Source organism: Meriones unguiculatus, chromosome 6 (assembly GCF_030254825.1).
Source record: "Meriones unguiculatus strain TT.TT164.6M chromosome 6, Bangor_MerUng_6.1, whole genome shotgun sequence".
NCBI lineage: Eukaryota > Metazoa > Chordata > Mammalia > Rodentia > Muridae > Meriones > Meriones unguiculatus.
The window spans coordinates 87,332,414-87,350,886 of record NC_083354.1 but is presented as its reverse complement, the minus strand read 5'-3'; the positions used below and the strand labels follow the sequence as shown (position 1 = coordinate 87,350,886).

General features: G+C 40.7%; 1 protein-coding gene across 1 annotated transcript in view; it reads right to left on the bottom strand.

Moving 5' to 3' along the window:
- Nucleotides 1-1,363: 1,363 nt before the first annotated feature.
- The window catches only part of Dhx29 (DExH-box helicase 29), a 48,535-nt gene continuing 31,425 nt past the window's right edge, over nt 1,364-18,473 (bottom strand). The window contains exons 13-27 of the mRNA XM_021638903.2: nt 17,947-18,123; nt 17,271-17,411; nt 15,793-15,937; nt 15,565-15,682; nt 14,580-14,664; nt 12,399-12,487; nt 11,126-11,254; nt 10,978-11,053; nt 9,833-10,057; nt 8,368-8,504; nt 7,684-7,777; nt 5,914-6,216; nt 5,303-5,434; nt 3,945-4,041; nt 1,364-1,659 (exon numbers count right to left, since the gene is read on the bottom strand). Coding sequence (XP_021494578.1) covers nt 1,607-1,659; nt 3,945-4,041; nt 5,303-5,434; nt 5,914-6,216; nt 7,684-7,777; nt 8,368-8,504; nt 9,833-10,057; nt 10,978-11,053; nt 11,126-11,254; nt 12,399-12,487; nt 14,580-14,664; nt 15,565-15,682; nt 15,793-15,937; nt 17,271-17,411; nt 17,947-18,123 — 2,001 coding nt within the window. The 3' untranslated portion in view covers nt 1,364-1,606. The remainder of the gene's footprint in view (nt 1,660-3,944; nt 4,042-5,302; nt 5,435-5,913; nt 6,217-7,683; nt 7,778-8,367; nt 8,505-9,832; nt 10,058-10,977; nt 11,054-11,125; nt 11,255-12,398; nt 12,488-14,579; nt 14,665-15,564; nt 15,683-15,792; nt 15,938-17,270; nt 17,412-17,946; nt 18,124-18,473) is intronic.

Sequence of the window (18,473 nt, the reverse complement as noted above, 5' to 3'; positions counted from 1 at the left end):
CAGGAAGAGTTCTGACTTCCACAAGAGCATCATGAACTTCCTCCCTGCCACCCACAAGATAATGAAGTGTAAACGTTAATAGAATGGAGCTCTACATTTCACCCTCAGTGGTCTCCATCCTTTTCCCTTTGGTGACTAGCTACTCCTCTCCTTATTTATCATCTGGAATCAAGAGACTAACATGATAACCCTAGTTCAAATGTGAGTCAGCACTTCACTATCAGAGGAGAAATGACCACATTGCAGAGACTTAAATAAAAGTTTTGCAGTCGTATTGTTGCCATTTATTACTAGTGTTCTCTGAAGAGTTGTTTCTGAGCTTTTTTTTTTTTCATTTATAAAATGGAGTCATCACCACCCACCGACCTCATAGGTTGTCATGATATACAAATGAATCCAGGCAAAACATTTGGGGCACTCGCCTGCACACACAGACCTACAGACTCAAAATCAACACTAGCATTATGTGCAGGACCAGGATTCCTTTGCTTCTGTGTATCCTACGGCCCTAGTCATCTAGCTCCTTATGCTGAGAGTTGAACTTTGCTTAGTGGTATTAGCTAGACTCATAGTCACATTTGACTCTTTGCTCTTAATTCCTTTGCCCAAATGCTACTATACACCTAAAATCAGTGATTGCTACTAAATATTAAGTTTTCTTCCCTCTGCACATAAGGTGAAAATTGCAGCATTCTATACTCATTCAGCAATGAATGTTAAAACTAAATACCTACTGTGAGACTCACGTCATTGTGTTAGGTTCCTCTTATTCTTTTATTTGGATAAGATTTCTATCTTTTTTAAAAAATATTTTATGTGCACCGGTGTAAGGGTGTGTCAGATCATTTGCAATTACAGATGGTTGTGAGCTGCCATGTGGGCTCTGGCATTTTAACCTGGGTCCTCTGAATGGACAGACAGTCCTCCTAACCACTGAGCCATCTCTCCAGCCCCTGGCATTTTCTTATTTTGTGAGTAATGTGAAGGGCACAGCACATTATGGGTGCTGCCACCCCTGGGCAAGTGGTCCTGGGTTCTGTAAGAAAGCAGGCTGAGCAAGGCACAAGGAGCATGCCAGTCAACAGCTTCTCCGTGGCTTCTGCAACAGTTTCTGCCTCCAGGTGCCCGTCCTGACTTCCCTCTGTGATAGACTGTCCTGTGAGTACAAGCTGAAATAAACCGTTTCCTCCCCAAGTTGCTTTTGGTTATGGTGTTTTCTCATAGCAACAGAAACCCTAAGAAATAGGACAAAACCTCTAAATTTATTCTCCAAATATCAAGTCAGTTCCACAGGGAAACAAAACAGCAAGTTTCAGAGAACAGACACTGGCCTTGGCCTTGTGACACAAAGATGCACAAAATATGAATATACAAAGAATTTATTGTAAATGTCATGGCAAATACATTGAGCATCATCATCTTCATTACAAAGGAGCTAGAAAAGTCTGTGTTGAAAGTCTGTGCTTTTTTTCCTGCCATCTTCAGGTTAATGGCTAGTACCAACATTTTAGGTAAGGAAATACGTAGTGTGATGGTCGATCGTCACATAATTTCAGGACTGTATCTCTATCTTAACCTTAAAAGCAGTTAACCATGGATTTCAGCATCAATTATTCTCCGTTTTTATCAATTCCGTAATGATCTGTAGAATCTTGTCATCTGAGGAAGTGAAAAAAATAAGTCAAAACACCTATGAAAAAAAATATAGCACTGGCTATTTTTCCAGGGTACATATATATATAAACAAGAGGTGTATTTTATTTCAAGCCTTTCTTAAATTAGAATGTAAATCAACACTAGTAATGTACATTGTAATACCAGAGATGTCCAGAAAGTCCAGTTTGTTGTCATATAAGAGTTATGTTAATGATTTTAAAGTTATATTATTACTACTTCAAAAAATAACATTTTGTAAAAAGAAGTTAATATTTGACTATTTATAGGCAAAGGCTCAAAATAATGAGATATAGGTGTGGGGTTTTTTCCAGTTTTTTTTCTTTTTGAGACAAGGTCTTGAATGAATGAGCCCCCTGCCTCAACTTCCCAAGGGCTGGGATCACAGCACTGTGGCCAGCCTTTTACTTCAGTAACTGACTAGTTTTTTAGAAAGCATTGTCTCCACTGAACGGAAGTACACTGAAAGCTTTATTGTCTCATCCCTTTTTTGCAGTATGACAGAATTTTTACCAAGAGGGCAAAGGTGGCAAAGATTTTAATCTTCCCAGGCTTGGACCAAGGAAACGAAAGCTCTAAGAGGGAAGCGCTCTCAGAGAGGTGTCAGTGGGGAAGTGCCAGGCCTATCTGCACAGGAGATCGAGCACCAGCTGAGCAGACAGACAGGGAGGGGTCACGGTTTGCTGAGCTGGGTTTATCAACAGCTGCTCTTGCTCAAACAGCTCTATGATCATGACTGCCTGTGACTCTCACAGCCACCCTCTTAGAAAGCTGTCCTGTGAGGGCTGCAGGACTCACAGGCTACATTTGTACTAGGTCCCAATGTTCCTGGTGGGTGGTTGTCATGAGACTTTTGACATTCAGGTGCTTGGGAGCTAGAGCGGTATTAAAGAAAGGAAGGATAAAGCAGAAGAGGGAGAGAAGATGGAGAGGAGGCTACTTGCTGGAAGTGGAATGATGCTTATCTAAAAGGACCATTAGCTGAATTTGAGGAAGAGTAGAGAGAACAAGAAAGCACAAGGGTAACCTGAGACACTTCCTTTTCAAATGTGAGTCGCTATCACAACTTTTCTTCACAGTAAAGCCAGAAAGGTCACTAATGTGTCACCTTCCATCCCAAGTCAGAAGCATCAAATACACAGATAATTATTTTTTAAAAAAAATTTCAAATGATTTATTTATTTTTATTTTATGTGCATGTATGTCTGAATAAGGGTATTGGACCCCTTGGAACTGGGGTTACAAACAGTTGTGAGCTGCCAAGTGGGTGCTAGGAATTGAACCCCGGTTCTCTGGAAGAGCAGTGCTCTTAACTGCTGAGCCACCTCTCCAGTCCCAGATAATTCCTAAAACAGGAACGCCAAATCTCAGTGCTTACCATGGCAATGCCATGGCAAGACTATAGCAGCAACTAGAAAATACTAGTTCTAAAACTTGACTCTAATCAAGAGAAAACCACTGGCTTACAGAAAGTTCAGCTATCAAGGAACATGTTAAATCAAAGCCTGAAGATGCATTCAAGTAAATCCTAAGCCTGGGACACCCTAGGAGTTTATTACAATAATTACTGCATTTAAAAGGCCCATGGTAGGAGAGGAGAAATGTCAACAGAAAAAAAAAAAAAAAAAATCACAAGTCTCTTCAGAGAAATGGATGTGCCTGGAACAGGGTGCTGAGCCTTGCATAATTTTCACAGTTGTCAGGAGGGCTGGTGATTTGTCAGGTTAGGGGAGTACTGGGCCATGACACCTAGCACCTAGCAATCACCTATTTATTTCAGGCTTCTGCTGAAGGCTATCACACTTATTTATAACAACTGCTAGTTGTGCATTTGTGAGAAATGCATGGCAGAGAAAACAGCTATGAAAGACAATGGGTAACAAAGTTTGTGCTCATTTATTTTTTTCTGTGAAATGGACAGTTGAGAAGTTAAGAAGATCAGGAGTAAAGATTTTAAGAGAATAAGCTGTGAATAGTCACTAACTGTGCATGAGCTGCATAGAATTTAGCATAAATAAATTTTATTAGAATAAAATTTTACTAATCATTACATCAAAATTATAGCTTCAGTGTGTCACAGGGTACTCCGGTGTTAAATCACAATTTGTAAAATCAATCTCTCAGCTTTTATTTTAAAAGTTTTTTAAAAAACACCTTAATACATTATATACTTATCTTCATCTATCTACACACAAGGATGTTATCTTCTAAATGTATACTAATGTACAAATGTATACTTTCTTTTACCCATCTTACAATAAAACACTTACTTTCAAGGGACATCTTTGGATTTTCAAGTTTTTTTCTTAAAACAGAATCAATGAGAACTCTTAGCTGTTTGAAAATAACAGCTATCTTCACTGGGGCCTGTCGAGAGACGCCACATTGGACAAAGTTAATCGGGGGTATGTGCGTGTATTTCGATAATGCAATCTAAGCATAGGTACCTTAAACTGTAAGCAACCTAGGACGGCAGGATTACCGTTGAATACAACGGAGAGATCACCCAAGTTACCCCTGGAGCTCAGCTACACAGACCTCTTGCTTCCCTAGTACGTCTTGGTACCTCTTGCCACAATGAAGCAACTTACTCCAATAATTATTTCATTTCTCTACGTACAACTCTGAATCGAGACTAAAACATTTTGGGGAAATTCGGAGGAGGGGGTTGGGGGAGTGGACAGTTGAAACGAGGTCTCACTATGTAGCCCTGGTTGGCCAGGAGTTTACTATGTAGACCATGCTGGTCTTAAATTCAAGAGATATCTCTGCCTCTGTCTCTCTGCCCCCTGGGTGCTGGGATTAAAGGCGTGAGCTACCACACCTGCTGGCAGGAAAAAATTTAACAGTTTTATTGAGGTATAATTTATAAATCATAAGAATGTACTCATTTTAAGTGCTCAATTTCAATGATTTTTGGTTAAGTTTGTAGGTTTTTACCAATATTACTACAACCCAATTATTAGAACATGTCTACCACTCCAACTTCTTTGCATGAGCCAGATACATCTTTTTTTTTTTCTTTCTTTTTTTTTTTTAATGCACAATTCACTTCCCTGGTTCTGGACACATAAATGTAATATAATTAACAAAGTATATGAAAGTTGCTTTAGGCCGGTCGATGTTGACGGGAGCATATACAGAGGAAAATAAAAAGCTTACTTCTGCAAATAGGCACAGATTACTTTGTTCAGAGACCTTTCCATATCTTAAAGACTATGAATCTGTTTGTTTTTTATATGGAAGGGCCAGACCACAAATGCAGTGGAGTAAGCATGAGTTTGGGGAATCACCAACCAAGCAACCCAAGGACTCTAGGAAGGTTAATTTCTTTCCACACCTTCATTGTCTCGAAATGAAGCTATTTCTTGGGATGATTTATAGAAAACTGGTGTCAACATACTGTGCTCACAGTAATTATGATTCTCAATAAGTATGTTCTGTGATAGTAACATGATTTTCAAATTAAATAGATTTAAAACCATATCCTTAAGATAAGATGGAGTGTTCTTCCATAAACCACACAGGAAAAGGTGATGCCTACTTCCATAAGAACTCTAAACTCTCCCTCAATGATACAGGAAGTGGAATGCTCTCATGCATTCATGAGATCGCCTAGGCTGGGTACCTGGAAATAAATCCAGCCGTCAACAGAGAGAAGCCGCTCCCGGTGCTGGACTTCTATGTCGCCTCCAAAAAGCAAAACTGGAAAAGGGGTTATTAGGGTCGTTTCTCTCAAATAGACTCTGGCATACCTCACCTACAAAAGACAACGCGGGGGAAACAACTTCATAGTCTAAAAAAGAAATTCATTTAGCTATTTCTATGTATGTAGTTCTCCTAACGAATTTAATAGAAAAGTAGATACATTTACAAAACCATATTCATCTATCCAACATTCCCCTTATGTACAGACAGAACATACATGTTCTTTTCCCTTCTGAGACAACCACTGTAGTGACCTACTCTGGGAACACAGATCAGTAACCACGTCCACGTGCTGTAACTGTCTGCATTCCAAGAGGAAAGGGCGACAGGCAGAAAAGAAACCTTGCTTTCTTTCATTGAAAGAGAGAAATACTTATTTTGTTTGTTGTTTTGCTTGAGAAACTGCATCTGATTTCACATGTGAACAGAAATAACAGTTCTACTCGAGAAACAGAAATACCTTCAGGACATCTGAACTTGTTATGAAGGAGCTCTAGAAGTGCGTACAGAACTGGAGAGTGAGGGTTTTACCTTCTCTTGGAACAGAAGCCACCCATGGGTTTGTAAGTCTCGGTTCACTGAGGACGGGTGGACTTGTGCTTTGCCTTGGGCTGTTTCCACCATGCATGCCAGTTTTTCTGTAACGTCCACTGACTTTGTATACATTATCTTCCCCACACTGTCATACAGTCCAGCAGTCAGCACAGCTTTAAGAAGGGCAATGTCTTGGAAAGAGAGCGTCTGTGAGGCTTTCTTCCCTTCCCAGCTGGTAGAATTTGTGGAAGATGAGAATCCTGCAGCTTTAACCAACTTCATTAATTCCTGCTTCACATCCTAGATTTTATGTTAAAATGAGACATAAGTATAATTGATTGAAGTATAGAAATTACCACATTACTTTGAAATGTATAGTTCTGTTTCCTATAAAAATAGATAGAATGCAAAAATATTGCTTAGTTTACTACAGCCAAAAGCTTGAGTGGAGAAAACAAGATTCTGGGAAGTGAAGGATTAGAAATCACTGTTTAGCACCCTAGGACTTTGATGTCACAAAATACAAGAGTATCTTCAATACAACCCTCCCTTAAAAATTTATTTTGATTTGATTTTAGTCAGTGGTGATAACATTAGGAACAACTACAGGGCAATCTTGATGACAAGCACCGTATCTACTTGTCTCTGGAAATTTCTTCCTAAAGAATGCTGACAAAAGTTTCCTAATGGCTCGTTCATCACTTAATCAAACTGCAGCCTGAGCCACTCTGCACCTTTAAGAGGGGAATCAGCAGGAAGGCCGCAGGGCTCTCCCAAGAACACAGGACACAGGAGCACAGGTGACATTTACACTGGATATCCTTTAGGTTTCAGTCTGCAGCTCACACTGATTCCAGGGGAGAAGAGACCAAACAGCTGCTGTAACCACAGAGCTGGCAGAGATCCGAATCCCTGACGCTCATGGCCATGAAGACAGGCCCGGAGAGAGAAGGGGTGGGAGGCGATCTGGAGGTTGGGGACAGCTAAAAGGAGACAAAGGAAAAAAGGACTAATTTGAAGAGACAGCCAACTTTGGGCCAAGTAACTAGGATGTCCTCCGATGGCTCAGAAGTGGACACTTCCACAACTCAAGAAACCCTCTGGGACAATTTAACTGATTTCTTAACACACACACACACGAATAGCAAAAAAAAAAAAAACTGATTAACTATAGATTAAGAGACTTAAAGGACATATCAATCAAATATAATGAATAAATTTTGTGTGGATCATGACTCAAACTAGCCACAAAAAACAAAACTATGGGATGACTAGGGACATTTAAATCCTGTAATTTGATGACATGAAGGTTTACTTGTTTTAAAGGTGTGATGTAAAAAGAGTTCTATACGTTAGAGATATATAATAATCTAACCTCTGCATTTATTTAAAAAGCAGTCTACAGGGCAGACTTAAGCAAAGTAAGGGGAATATAAATAAAACAATATTGACCACATGTTGCTAGTTAATGGATGTGGAAAATGAGTGAACTAGAGTTCATACTAGTCTTTTATTTACTCTCTAGTATTCCTGAACGTCTCCATAATTAAGCAAAATAATAATTGAGTACCAGAGTTGGAAAGAACTGTAGATAATGCCCCGAGTCATTTTCAAAAAAAAAAAACCAAACAAAAAAAAACCCAACAACAACTAAAAATTTAACTATCCTATTCCCAGGCTAGTGTTATTTCCATGAAACAATGCTGCCTCTTTATAAAAACTATTTCCTGATACACCATGATTGCTAAGAACAACATAAAGAATCACCTCTAGTGTCAACAGTGATGTTCTGTTAAGAAAATTCCTCTGGCAATATGTGATTTCAGAACGGTAGCCTCCTTCTTGCCTTGCTTTCTTCCACCTAGATAAATAGGACAGTGAATAAAGGTCACCATGGCCCCTTTCCAAGCTCTTTTTCAGAAGTAGTAACTGAAGGAAGGTTTAATAAAATTATAATCTGGTATGAAGAAGGGCCCGTATTTACTGTAGCAGCTACATTTATATATCATTTTCAATTGCAGTATTTTTTTTTAAGATTTACTTCTTTATTTATTATGTATACAATGTTGTTTGCAGATACACCTGCACACCAGAAGAGGGCACCAGATCTCACTATAGAGGTTGTGAACCACCATGTTGCTGCTGGGAATTGAACTCAGAACCTTTGGAAGAGCAGACAGTGCTCTTAACCTCTGAGCCATCTCTCCGGCCCCAAGTGCAGTATTTTTAAGTATAACAAATTATTAAACTGCTTCAAATTTGGAAACTGTACATATGTAACAGCAAGTTGTTTTTATATGAACCAGTAATAAAATCGTATCTTAACAGACTAAAAACACTGAACAAATTTAAATGTTAAAGCATAGTTTTAATGACAAAGATACATTCTTTTAAAAAGTCAGCTACTTTTAGCCACTGGCTTATTGATAACAAGCAGGTTATTTCCTTTACCCTAGATATGCATTGTAGATTGTGAGGTGGTCTGAATCAGCCACTGCCAAAGATGACTTTGCAAGATCTGCTTCATCTTTTCGACCAATTGGTGTCGTAAAAGGAGACTTCTCTGTCATAACTGCTGCGAGTGTGGCCTGCACATAAATATAATTTACCATTAAAGAGCTATAACCCAAAGTTGTTTAGAAAATAAATCATAAAGCAAGCTACGTATTTCTTATTTTCAATGCCTTTAACATTGCTACTGCACAAGTTCATAACTTTAGCTTAGTTCCTTCCATGGAACTCTAAAACTTATTTACTTTTAGGACACCTCTGTCATTTAAGGCAGTATAGTACCAGAATCAGAGAAAAACACTGAAAACATGCCCAAGTGATTATAGCCTTCTACTTAGCTACAGACAATCTCAGAATTATAGCTCAGTACTTTAGACTTCCAGACGCTAATTTTCATTGGCTACAATGCCTTTCAAACATAGGTCGGGCTGTTTCACCATCCAAAGACACAGCTAGAAGGCTGGTTGAGGAGGAGGAGGACCTTCACCAAACACTGATTGTGTGGTGCCTACATGTTGAATTTCTCAGCTGCCATATGTGAGAAATTATTGTTGGTTATAAATGAAAAAACAACAAAGTTTTGGCTGGTGTTACAGCTCAGTATTTACCTAGTATGCATGAGGCCCTGGGGCCAATACTTACATTATTTTTTAAAATGCATTGAAATAAGGTAGACTATATAACCATCTTGTTGCTAGCTTTCAGACAAAGTATAGTAAATTGGTACTTTTGAACTTAGCAAGTTCTGGAAGCTGCCTGACTCCGTCCCCAAAGCCCTTCAGCTCCTCCTCTGTAGTGCCTCCGGACTGAGCCCACTGCCACAGGGACACTAGGCCTGGCCTGCATGTCCGAACCATGCCGCAGCCCCACATTTACTTCTAACAGGAGGAAGAAGCCCATTTGCTCTGCTCGGGGCAGCCTCGATCTGTGCTCAAAGCCACTTGGCATCATCGCCGTAAGACCATGTGCCCAGAGGTTCGGGTCCACGGACAGAGTCTATTTCTGAAGTAAACTGAGACAACAGACTCTGAGAATTACTGGCTCAGAAAGAGAACAGATGAAGGCAGTTCTTCATTCTATTATAGTCTATAGTATTAACTTCCTACAAACTATTACACATTCAATTAAATAAATGTTTCAGGTAGGCTACTTGATAGCAGCAACCTAGGCAAACCAAACTCACAGAACAGTATTTTTCTGTAAGAGAATAAATGGAGAAATAGATTTTAAGTATATTATTATGAAAAGTTAAATATATTTGGAAATTCTCATCAGACATTTAAGTAACCCAGGTTTTAATGATAGCACAGCCATTGTATTTTACTAAAAAATTAAAAGTTTAAACTTGTTTCCATCCCTTAATAATTTCCCAAAAAAATGGCACTTGAAGTGGTGTTTTACTTACCACTGGGTCGAGACAGCCAAATATGGCTCCAAAAATGAGCATCTTGCCAATTTTGACATTGACAGGCAGGGCAGCAAGGTGCTGGCCCAGTGGAGTCAGTCTGGGCTCATTTGGTTCACAGGCGCCAATTTTCCGGAGTAAATTCATTGCATTGCTGATCACTTGCACCTGAGGAGGGTCTAAGGCTTTGGAGAGAAAGTCTTCAGGAGAGCCCAGGCCACATTTCTGCAGCGTGAAAGATCAGAAGGATCAGTGCTGTCAGGAGGCAATGCTGGGACTAACGTCTGAATTTAGCACAGTCTTGAGGAAAGGAGGGAAATGTGCGAGGCTTTCCTAAGAGGTGAGCATAAGGGTGGATCTCCCAGTCTGCATGTTTTAGCGTCTTCTGATGTTTAAAAATTATTTATTTTCATTTTTATGTGCATTGGTATTTTGTCTGCATGTATGTCTGTGAGAGGGTGTCAGGTCACAGAGTTACAGACAGTTGTGAACTGCCAGGTGGGTGCTGGGAAGTGAACTCGGGTCCTCTGGAAGACCAGTCAGTGTGCTGTTAACTGCTGAGCCATCTCTCCAGCCCCCTTCAGTTCTGATTTTTATTGTTAAGAATCAAGAGTAACTTTCAGTCTGGGAAGTCAGTGGTCTAGGTGAGGGTCTCAGTCTCAGCAGGCCTGACATTTCGGGCTATGGGAGTCTTTGTTTTGGGGAGCTTTGCTAGATATGGGGAGCTGGGCTGGGCACCGCCATATCTTTAGCAGCACCCCTCATCCTACACACTACACACCAGCATATAGACCCTGCTCGGTTAGGACGGTCAAAACCATCTCAAGACAACGCCATAGGCTCCTTGGTAGGCCGTGCTGCCCCATGAGACGGCTGCTCTAGGTGATGAGGCTGTCTGTCCTATCTATACTGCACAGGTTCAACTTCCAACTCAAAGTACAGTGCTCTGTGGCTGACATATGTTTAAGTTACATCTCCTGATTAAATATTATAGTCAAGTGCCTATTCTGCCAACTGAAAATCAAACTAAACATACAACACTTGAAAATGTAAAGCAAATGAAGGTTGAAAACCCTTAAGTGGTCATATTTTTCCTAATAAAGAGTAAGGGACAAAAAACCCCATGTGCGGTCCTTTGGGATTACCATAATGTGAAGACATAGCTCCTCCAGAGGCACACGCAGGATTTCAGGTACAGAGTAGTCCAGAAAACCTTCAAATCTGAGAAATGTAACATCTCATCAGTAATGCCGCCGTACTATGTGTGCTGTAAACGTCCAGTGCCATGCCTACCTTTCTCTCGTGTACAGCCGAAAGCAGAAGCCATCTCGGACCCGCCCGGCTCTCCCTTGGCGCTGCAGGGCACTGGCTTTACTGACAAAGGTCTCCACCAAAGAGCTCATCTGACTGCTTTCATGGTACCTAAAGTCAGGTTTTAGGAGACAATATGTGAATAACTGACTTCCTGCAAAGCCAGAAAAAGCTTGGAAACATCGAGTTCATTACTACTGTGAACAAACATTTCTTTTTATGAGGGGTGGGGTGGGGAGCTTGAGATAGGTCTCTCTATGTAATCCTGGCTGTCTTGGAACTCAATATGTAGATGAGGCTGGCCTTGAGCTCACAGAAATCCACCTGTCTCTTCCTCCTGAGATCCGGGATTGAAATTGTGCACCGTCACTTGTGGCCGACAAATATTTCTTAAGTCATATTTCCTAAGTATTTTGATAATTCGTGCTGCCTATTCATGTTGCCAAATGAAAATCATTTGCTACAAAAGAAAAGGATTTGCTTAACTCATCTTTTCTCAAAGGAATCTGACTAAAGTACCTTTTTTTAGTTGATACCTACTAGTCACACACCAAAGTTGTGTAGAGAGAAGTGCTATCTGCCAACATTACAGTTCAAAGCACAACCACAGGATATGTCTATGCCTAGAAAATGTTTCCTCTGAAGATACAACTGTTTGTTTTAGAGCCGATTTTCTGTTACACAGTCATCCAAATATTGCTGTAGTTTTCTGATACTGTGGATTGTATATGGACTACAGTTAGCTAAAGATGTCTCCACTGTTTGTGTAACACTCACTAAGACAGAGAGCAGAACCACTCCGTGGAAGGCTCACCTAGCGCATCTGTTCTGTTCTGGTCACTAACAAGCCATCTGCAATTATGACACTTCATGTTCTCATTAGTACCCAAGGGCCTGATGACTAACAGGGATTTAAGTCCAGTTCTCCAAAGTCCATGCTTCTGTCAGAACCCCATAAATAGCACATATTTCAATTGACTTGATAAGCAAAAAGTATACAAAAACTTATGTTGTGCAATTCTGCCCAGATAGTGCTTTTAGGTGGTGGTACACATTAGCATTGTTTTTGGTAAAATCCAAGGTTTGGAATTCTGAAATTTAGTCTCAGATATTTTAAATTTACCTATGCTTTTGCCAAGGTTTTTTTGCTTTGGGCAGAATTATGAGCTTCAGGATCTGGATTTCCTTAACATGAGTCTGTAATTTCTCCAAAAAACAACGTTAAAAATTTTCACTGTGAGCAAGTTAAACTTACTTATTTTCCTTTGTTCTTCCAGTATCAATGACAAACACAACATCAGGAATAGTGATTCCGGTCTCTGCAATATTTGTTGCTAAAACAATCTGAAAACAAACAAGAAGCTAAAGTACTCTGACAGCTCTCGGTGCTGTACCCTGACAATTTCCTTAGGAAGAGATGAGTTTTTAAAAGTAAATTTTAAGAGAGCAGCGGAGGGAGGGACCAAAAGAAAGCTGCTTTCAATTTAGACTGTCTTGTTGCATAATGTTAATTTGCTTTAGAGTTTCATCAGCTTAGTTTAATGAGGTTGTTAGTTTTAAAAAGTATTTCATTTCATTTTAAATTATGTGCATGTGTATGTGCCTGTGTTTGAGGATGTTCACCTGGGTGCCGGAGCCTGCTCAGGCCAACTCTGCCTCCGTCGAGGGCTGGATTACAGGCTGTGGGCCACCTGCTGGGGCTGCTGGGAAGGAACCTCGGGACTGCAACAGCAGCGTCTTAACTGCCCATGGTGCAGATTTCTATTACAACAAAAATGTCACCCCGAGTTCCAGTCAGCCATCCTAAAACTGACAGCAGGCCTGGGAACTGGGCCAGAAAACGCAGACAGTCCAATACCACCATATACTAGCAATTAATAGGGAAAAGAAAGATATTGCTGAGAAGAAAGGGGTCGTTGTCCTAGGCCTGTTACTCCCCAGCCTCTGCAAGTCACTTTACCCCCAATCTCAACACCTCAGCTGTAAATAAGGAGGTAGAGGAACGTGATATTTTAGGTCTAGCTTTAAAATTCTTAAGCAGTGACTGTTGAACACTATAACCTTCTGCATTTTTAATTGGAGGTAAAACATCTGGGAAAGTCTAGGTCCCATCCCAGAAACTCTGCTCTGTTTTAACTATGTCTCAGTACTGCTCCCAGCTTAATGAGGTTTGTGGAACCTATGTGACCACTGTTCTTTGGCAGTGCTAAGAGTCTTTTCTTAAGATGAACTCTTCAAACAAAAATCTTTCTTATAGGGAAGCAGATCTTAAGAGACCAGAGCCCAGCTCAGGATCCTTGGAGTTCTCAGAGCATATTAGAAACCACCAGATTAAAAATAAAAAACTGAAGTTGAGTGATGGTCAGTTAGGGATGAGGACCCAGGCCTTGTGCATTGGTCAGAAAGCTCCCCACTTCCCAAAGCGTCCCACAGTGTAACTATTGTTTTTAGTAATCTCCTCTGGGAGAACAAATTCTTTGTCAAGAATCTCTCCATTCAGAACCATGACCAGAGGACATGTGAACCTTGGGGTGTGACCTATAACCAGGAATTAAAAGCTGGGGCTGAGGATATGGCTCAATAGTAGAACAGCTGCACAGAATAGGCACTGTTCTGAGCTTGATTATATCAATGAATGGAATAAATGAATGATTAAGGCTGAAGGAACCAATACCTACAGAGTAAGAATCCTCCCAGGACATCCAACTCCTTTATGATACATACATACATACTTGCTTGCTTCCTTCCTTCCTCCCCCAGCTCTCTTTTTCCTTCCTTCCTTCCTTCCTTCCTTCCTTCCTTCCTTCCTTCCTTCCCCTCCCTCCCTCCCTCCCTCCCTCCCTCTCTCTCTCTCTCTCTCTCTCTCTCTCTCTCTCTTTCTTTCTTCCTTCCTTCCTTTCCTGGATCTCTCTACATAGCTCTGGCCATCCTGGAACTTAATATGTAGACCAGGCTGGCCTTAAACTCAGAGATCCACCTGCTTCTGCCTCTGAGTGTTGGGACTAAAGGCACGAGCCACTATGCCTGGCTCATGATGCTTTCTTATGAGAAAGTAGTCATTTTTTTTTCTTTTTTAAAAAGAATATATGCGTCATATTTCCCAACTACCATTCTCCTCAAAATTCTTATCCACTTTTAGGACATAATGTAAGTACTGAAATGTCTAAATTAAAAACTATTTTTAAATTATTATTGTGTTATACACACACACACACACACACACACACACACGTCTACATGCACAGGATTTGAGTAAAGATTCCCAAGAAGGCTAGAGGATTCAAAGGCTGCCCTGGAACTGGAGTTTCATAATTGTGAACTGCCAGTGTGGGTGCTGAGAACCAAGAGCTGCAGACCCCCGCAGTCGGCCATGCAGCCAGCACTGATGCACTCCTGGGATAGTCTCAAGCTGCACATATTTGCATCCTGAATTTACCTTCCTGATTCCTGGAGGGGGAAGTGTGAATGCTGCCGCTTGATCTTGAGTGGAGAGAACAGAGTGCAGAGCGATAACCTCGTATCTGAAAGTTAAAATCATAGTTCTTAGCAAGTGTTTATCTTTAGAAGACACTGCAAAGAATAACAAAATTTATTTGCAGATAGAAAACAACCTTTAATATTTGATTATGAAAAATTTTAAACAAACAATTTCACAGAATAATCTAATAAGTCTCCACAATACACCTGCCAGGGGGGAAATACGAGCAGGTCACAGGTTGAGTATTCCTCTTCTGAAATGCCCGGGACCATAAGTGTTCCAGATTCTGAATTTTGGGTTGTTTGATTAGGGATGGGTGAGCTCAGATGTGATATCTGAGGTTGAAATATTTTTTAACGTTCCGACAATATAATAACCACAACAAGAGTAAGCAACTAGAACAGAGCATGTATGTGGCTATTTAAATAAACATGGTTGCTGAACTGCAAAACTTTTGTGGCTTTTGGAAGACTCAGTGGGTCAGGAGTTACTATAATTAACCACAGAATTCTTGGCTCAGAATGAAAACAAACAAACAAATAAATAAATAAATAAAACCCCCTTAAAATGCAGATACCGTACCTGCAAATTTTCATTAGATAAAAATGAACAAACAAAAAGTCTCCACAAACAATTGTAGAGACTTATAAAAAACGTGTTTCGATGATTTGCCAGTATGTATCTCTGTGATACTGTATGTGTAGTGAGAAAAGGGTGCAGATCCCTGGAACTGGAGTAACTGACAGTTATAAGCACCAAGGGTGCTGGGAACTGAACCCGGGTCCTTTGGAAGAACAGGGCTCTTAACTACTGAGCCATCCAACTAGCCCTACCATGGCCAATTTTAGCTGAAGTTGAAAAGCCTGAAAATTTTGGTTCAAAGTTAATGTACCAGATCTTCTGTTTTGGAATTACAAAGAGTATAGTGAAGATTTATAGTTACCGCTCAGAATGAAATCTTCTGTCATTTGATAGGAGATCATACAACTGTTGAATGTGAGCAAGGCCAGGTAAAAAGATCAATACTGCTCCTTCAGTATTTCTGAACTGAGGACTTTTGTCTAAAATTTAAAAGATAAAATATTCAAAGCAGGATAGGAAACAGCATATAAAATATTAGTAAATGCCTCCAGCTGGCAGAACTATTTTATCAAAACAAATAGAAAGATACCTAAATATACAAGAAGTTCCAAAATGAGGTCCAGGTTGATTTTATGAGGGTTCATGTAGAGAATAGCATGCTGAGTACGGCTGCTGTACTTTTGGTAAAATGGATTTAATTCAGTACTTGCTGCAGTCTGAACTGGGATGTATTCCTAAAAGAAAATCCAACCAGAGAAAGCTTTTGGGCTGTAGATACTTGGGGGGGGGGGGGGAGGAAAGAGCATTTGCTAAGCATGTCTGAGGCCCTGGTTCAAGTCCCACCACTGCAAACAAACAACAATGCACACTGCAAAACACAAACACAAACCGTCTTTTTATAACACAAACAAAGAAATAACGGTGCTATCTTTACCCATTTAAATTAAGTTCTTATCATTGCCATTACTGCTACAATGTAGTAGGAGTACAATCAGTCAATTGATTAGGCTTAAGAATGGTGCTTGCTGAGTCACCAGGGCTAGTCTGGAACTCATGGACACGAGGGGTCCTCGCAGCCCAGCATTCCGAGTAGCTGGGGCTGCCAGCCTGTATCACCACACCCCACTTAATGGTAGAAATTGAAAAAAAGCATCACGAAATTTTGTCATTCTCCTATACTTTAACTTATAAATAGCAAAAACCTATTTATTTTTCTACGCTCACTTAAAAATAATCGTAGAAAAACATACTACACTCATGCATTTTTCTGGAAGTTAAAAGGCATTCAAGCCAAAGAGTCTGTAACAGCTTTAATGAGGGTAGTTTACACCCATTCATTTTTTCTGCATTCCATCTGGCTACTAAGTTCTCACTTCATCTGAAATACCCTTCGAAGCCTTTCTTCAGTTTTAATTTTTATAAGGTTTTAGGAAAAAAATCCCATAGATCATACTTTCTTGGCTTATCTGCTAAGACTGACAGTTTTGTGTTTCTGACAGTCTGGATCCATGCACACAGAGCACGCCGACTAGCATGGATGTAGTGGAGACTGGACCTGGCGCCACTGCCAAGAGAGAGGCACGGGCCTTCCGCAGTCACCCCCAGTCGCCCCCAGTCACAGAACTGCTGCTGACGTTCCAGCAAACACTGTTCCCCTTGAGCAGCTTCATTACAGATCTAACGTTGGCTCCTGCCAAGACACAGGCTGCTAAAAACACCAAGGGCACAGATCCAGATTTAGGACAGCGCTACCTCCTGAGTCACAGAAGGAAAAAAAATCACTAGAAACACATTCTTCAGGAACAAGTCTCTGCTGGGAAGCTGTTCTGAATGCGGCTTGGCGTTCGTGTCCTTGATTCTACATATAATGGGCCCAAATGGTATAAAAGACAATTGCATTGCAAAAATTAAGGACTGACGTCTTTGAAACAAGATTAAAAGTAGCCTTTAAAATGCGCTCAGTCTACAAGTGTTATCCAGTCTACAGTGTTAGCACACGAGCTTAAACTCCTGCGGCAGGTGGCTCTCGGCAGAGTTATCGCATCTTGCAGAGTATTTTCTTTTTACCTGATACTTTTTTATTCCCCCAGCTTTACTTGTAACATTAATGGTGATTTCTTCTTCCTCCTCCAGAAATTTCTGACAATACTCTGAGTCTTTCTCCAGTACAAAGCCTGTTTCTTCTACTATGTCTTCAAGATGAAAGACCTGCGGATAAGGCACATAGAGATGTGGGCTCACAGTCACTTCAGCAAATGCCACTGAAGAGGACACAGACGGCATCGTCTTTGGAATATCAATAAGCTGTGCTACAAGATGAGGAAAAGCTGTCTGTTGGTGTAACTGGGGTTGAAGACTCTAACAGATCCAAGAGGATCTGTGGTATGGGCTCACAGAAACTACACTTAGGTGTGGTTTTAGAAGAAAATGGTCACGAGAGAAGACCAGTGGAAAACAGACAGCCTTACTGGCAGGCGCCACCTTCAATCTAGACAGGAGTTGATGTGAAAGGAAGGGTTAGTTCCTCAGGTCTGTTGTCAGTATACTAGACCATGCTTTTCCATCCTTCCTACCCCCAGGCAAGCAGCAGCCCCTGACTGTCAGTGCCATCCCCATGTCCCCCCTCACCTGTAGAGTCTAGGAACTAGTACTGGACTCAGAATAAGGAGCTGATGTTCTGGTATGAATGATTTCTGCTTACACACACACACACACACACACACACACACACACACACTCTTACCTCAACAGGGTAACTTCTTCCTGAGATTCTAAGAATAGGACAGTGTGTGAAGTATGAAGAGAACTTGTCGCTGTCCACGGTGGCACTCATGAGAATCAGGTGTAGGTCAGAACGTTTCTGCAAAATTTCCTTCAAGATAACGAGCAGGAAATCTGACTGGACACTTCTCTCATGGACCTAACGGAAAGGCAACATGAAATTAATCACATCTAGGGCCCGAGGATAAATAATCCGATGCTCGAATCTACTGAAAGTTAATATTAGAATACTATCAGGACATGTGTGGTGATGAAGCTAGATGTTTCAAATAAGGCCCATCTTCAGAACTAAAACTACATTTATTCCCTTAACCCTGAATTCAATGAGAGGAATTAGTGCACGTCTGTAATCCCAGCACACGGGAAGCAGTAGCAGGAGGATCTCTTGAGTTCGAGGCCAGCCTGGTCTACAGAGTGAGTCTGGGACCGTGTAGCTAGGGCTCCGCAGAGATACCCCATCTCAACAAAACAAAACAAAACAAACAAAAG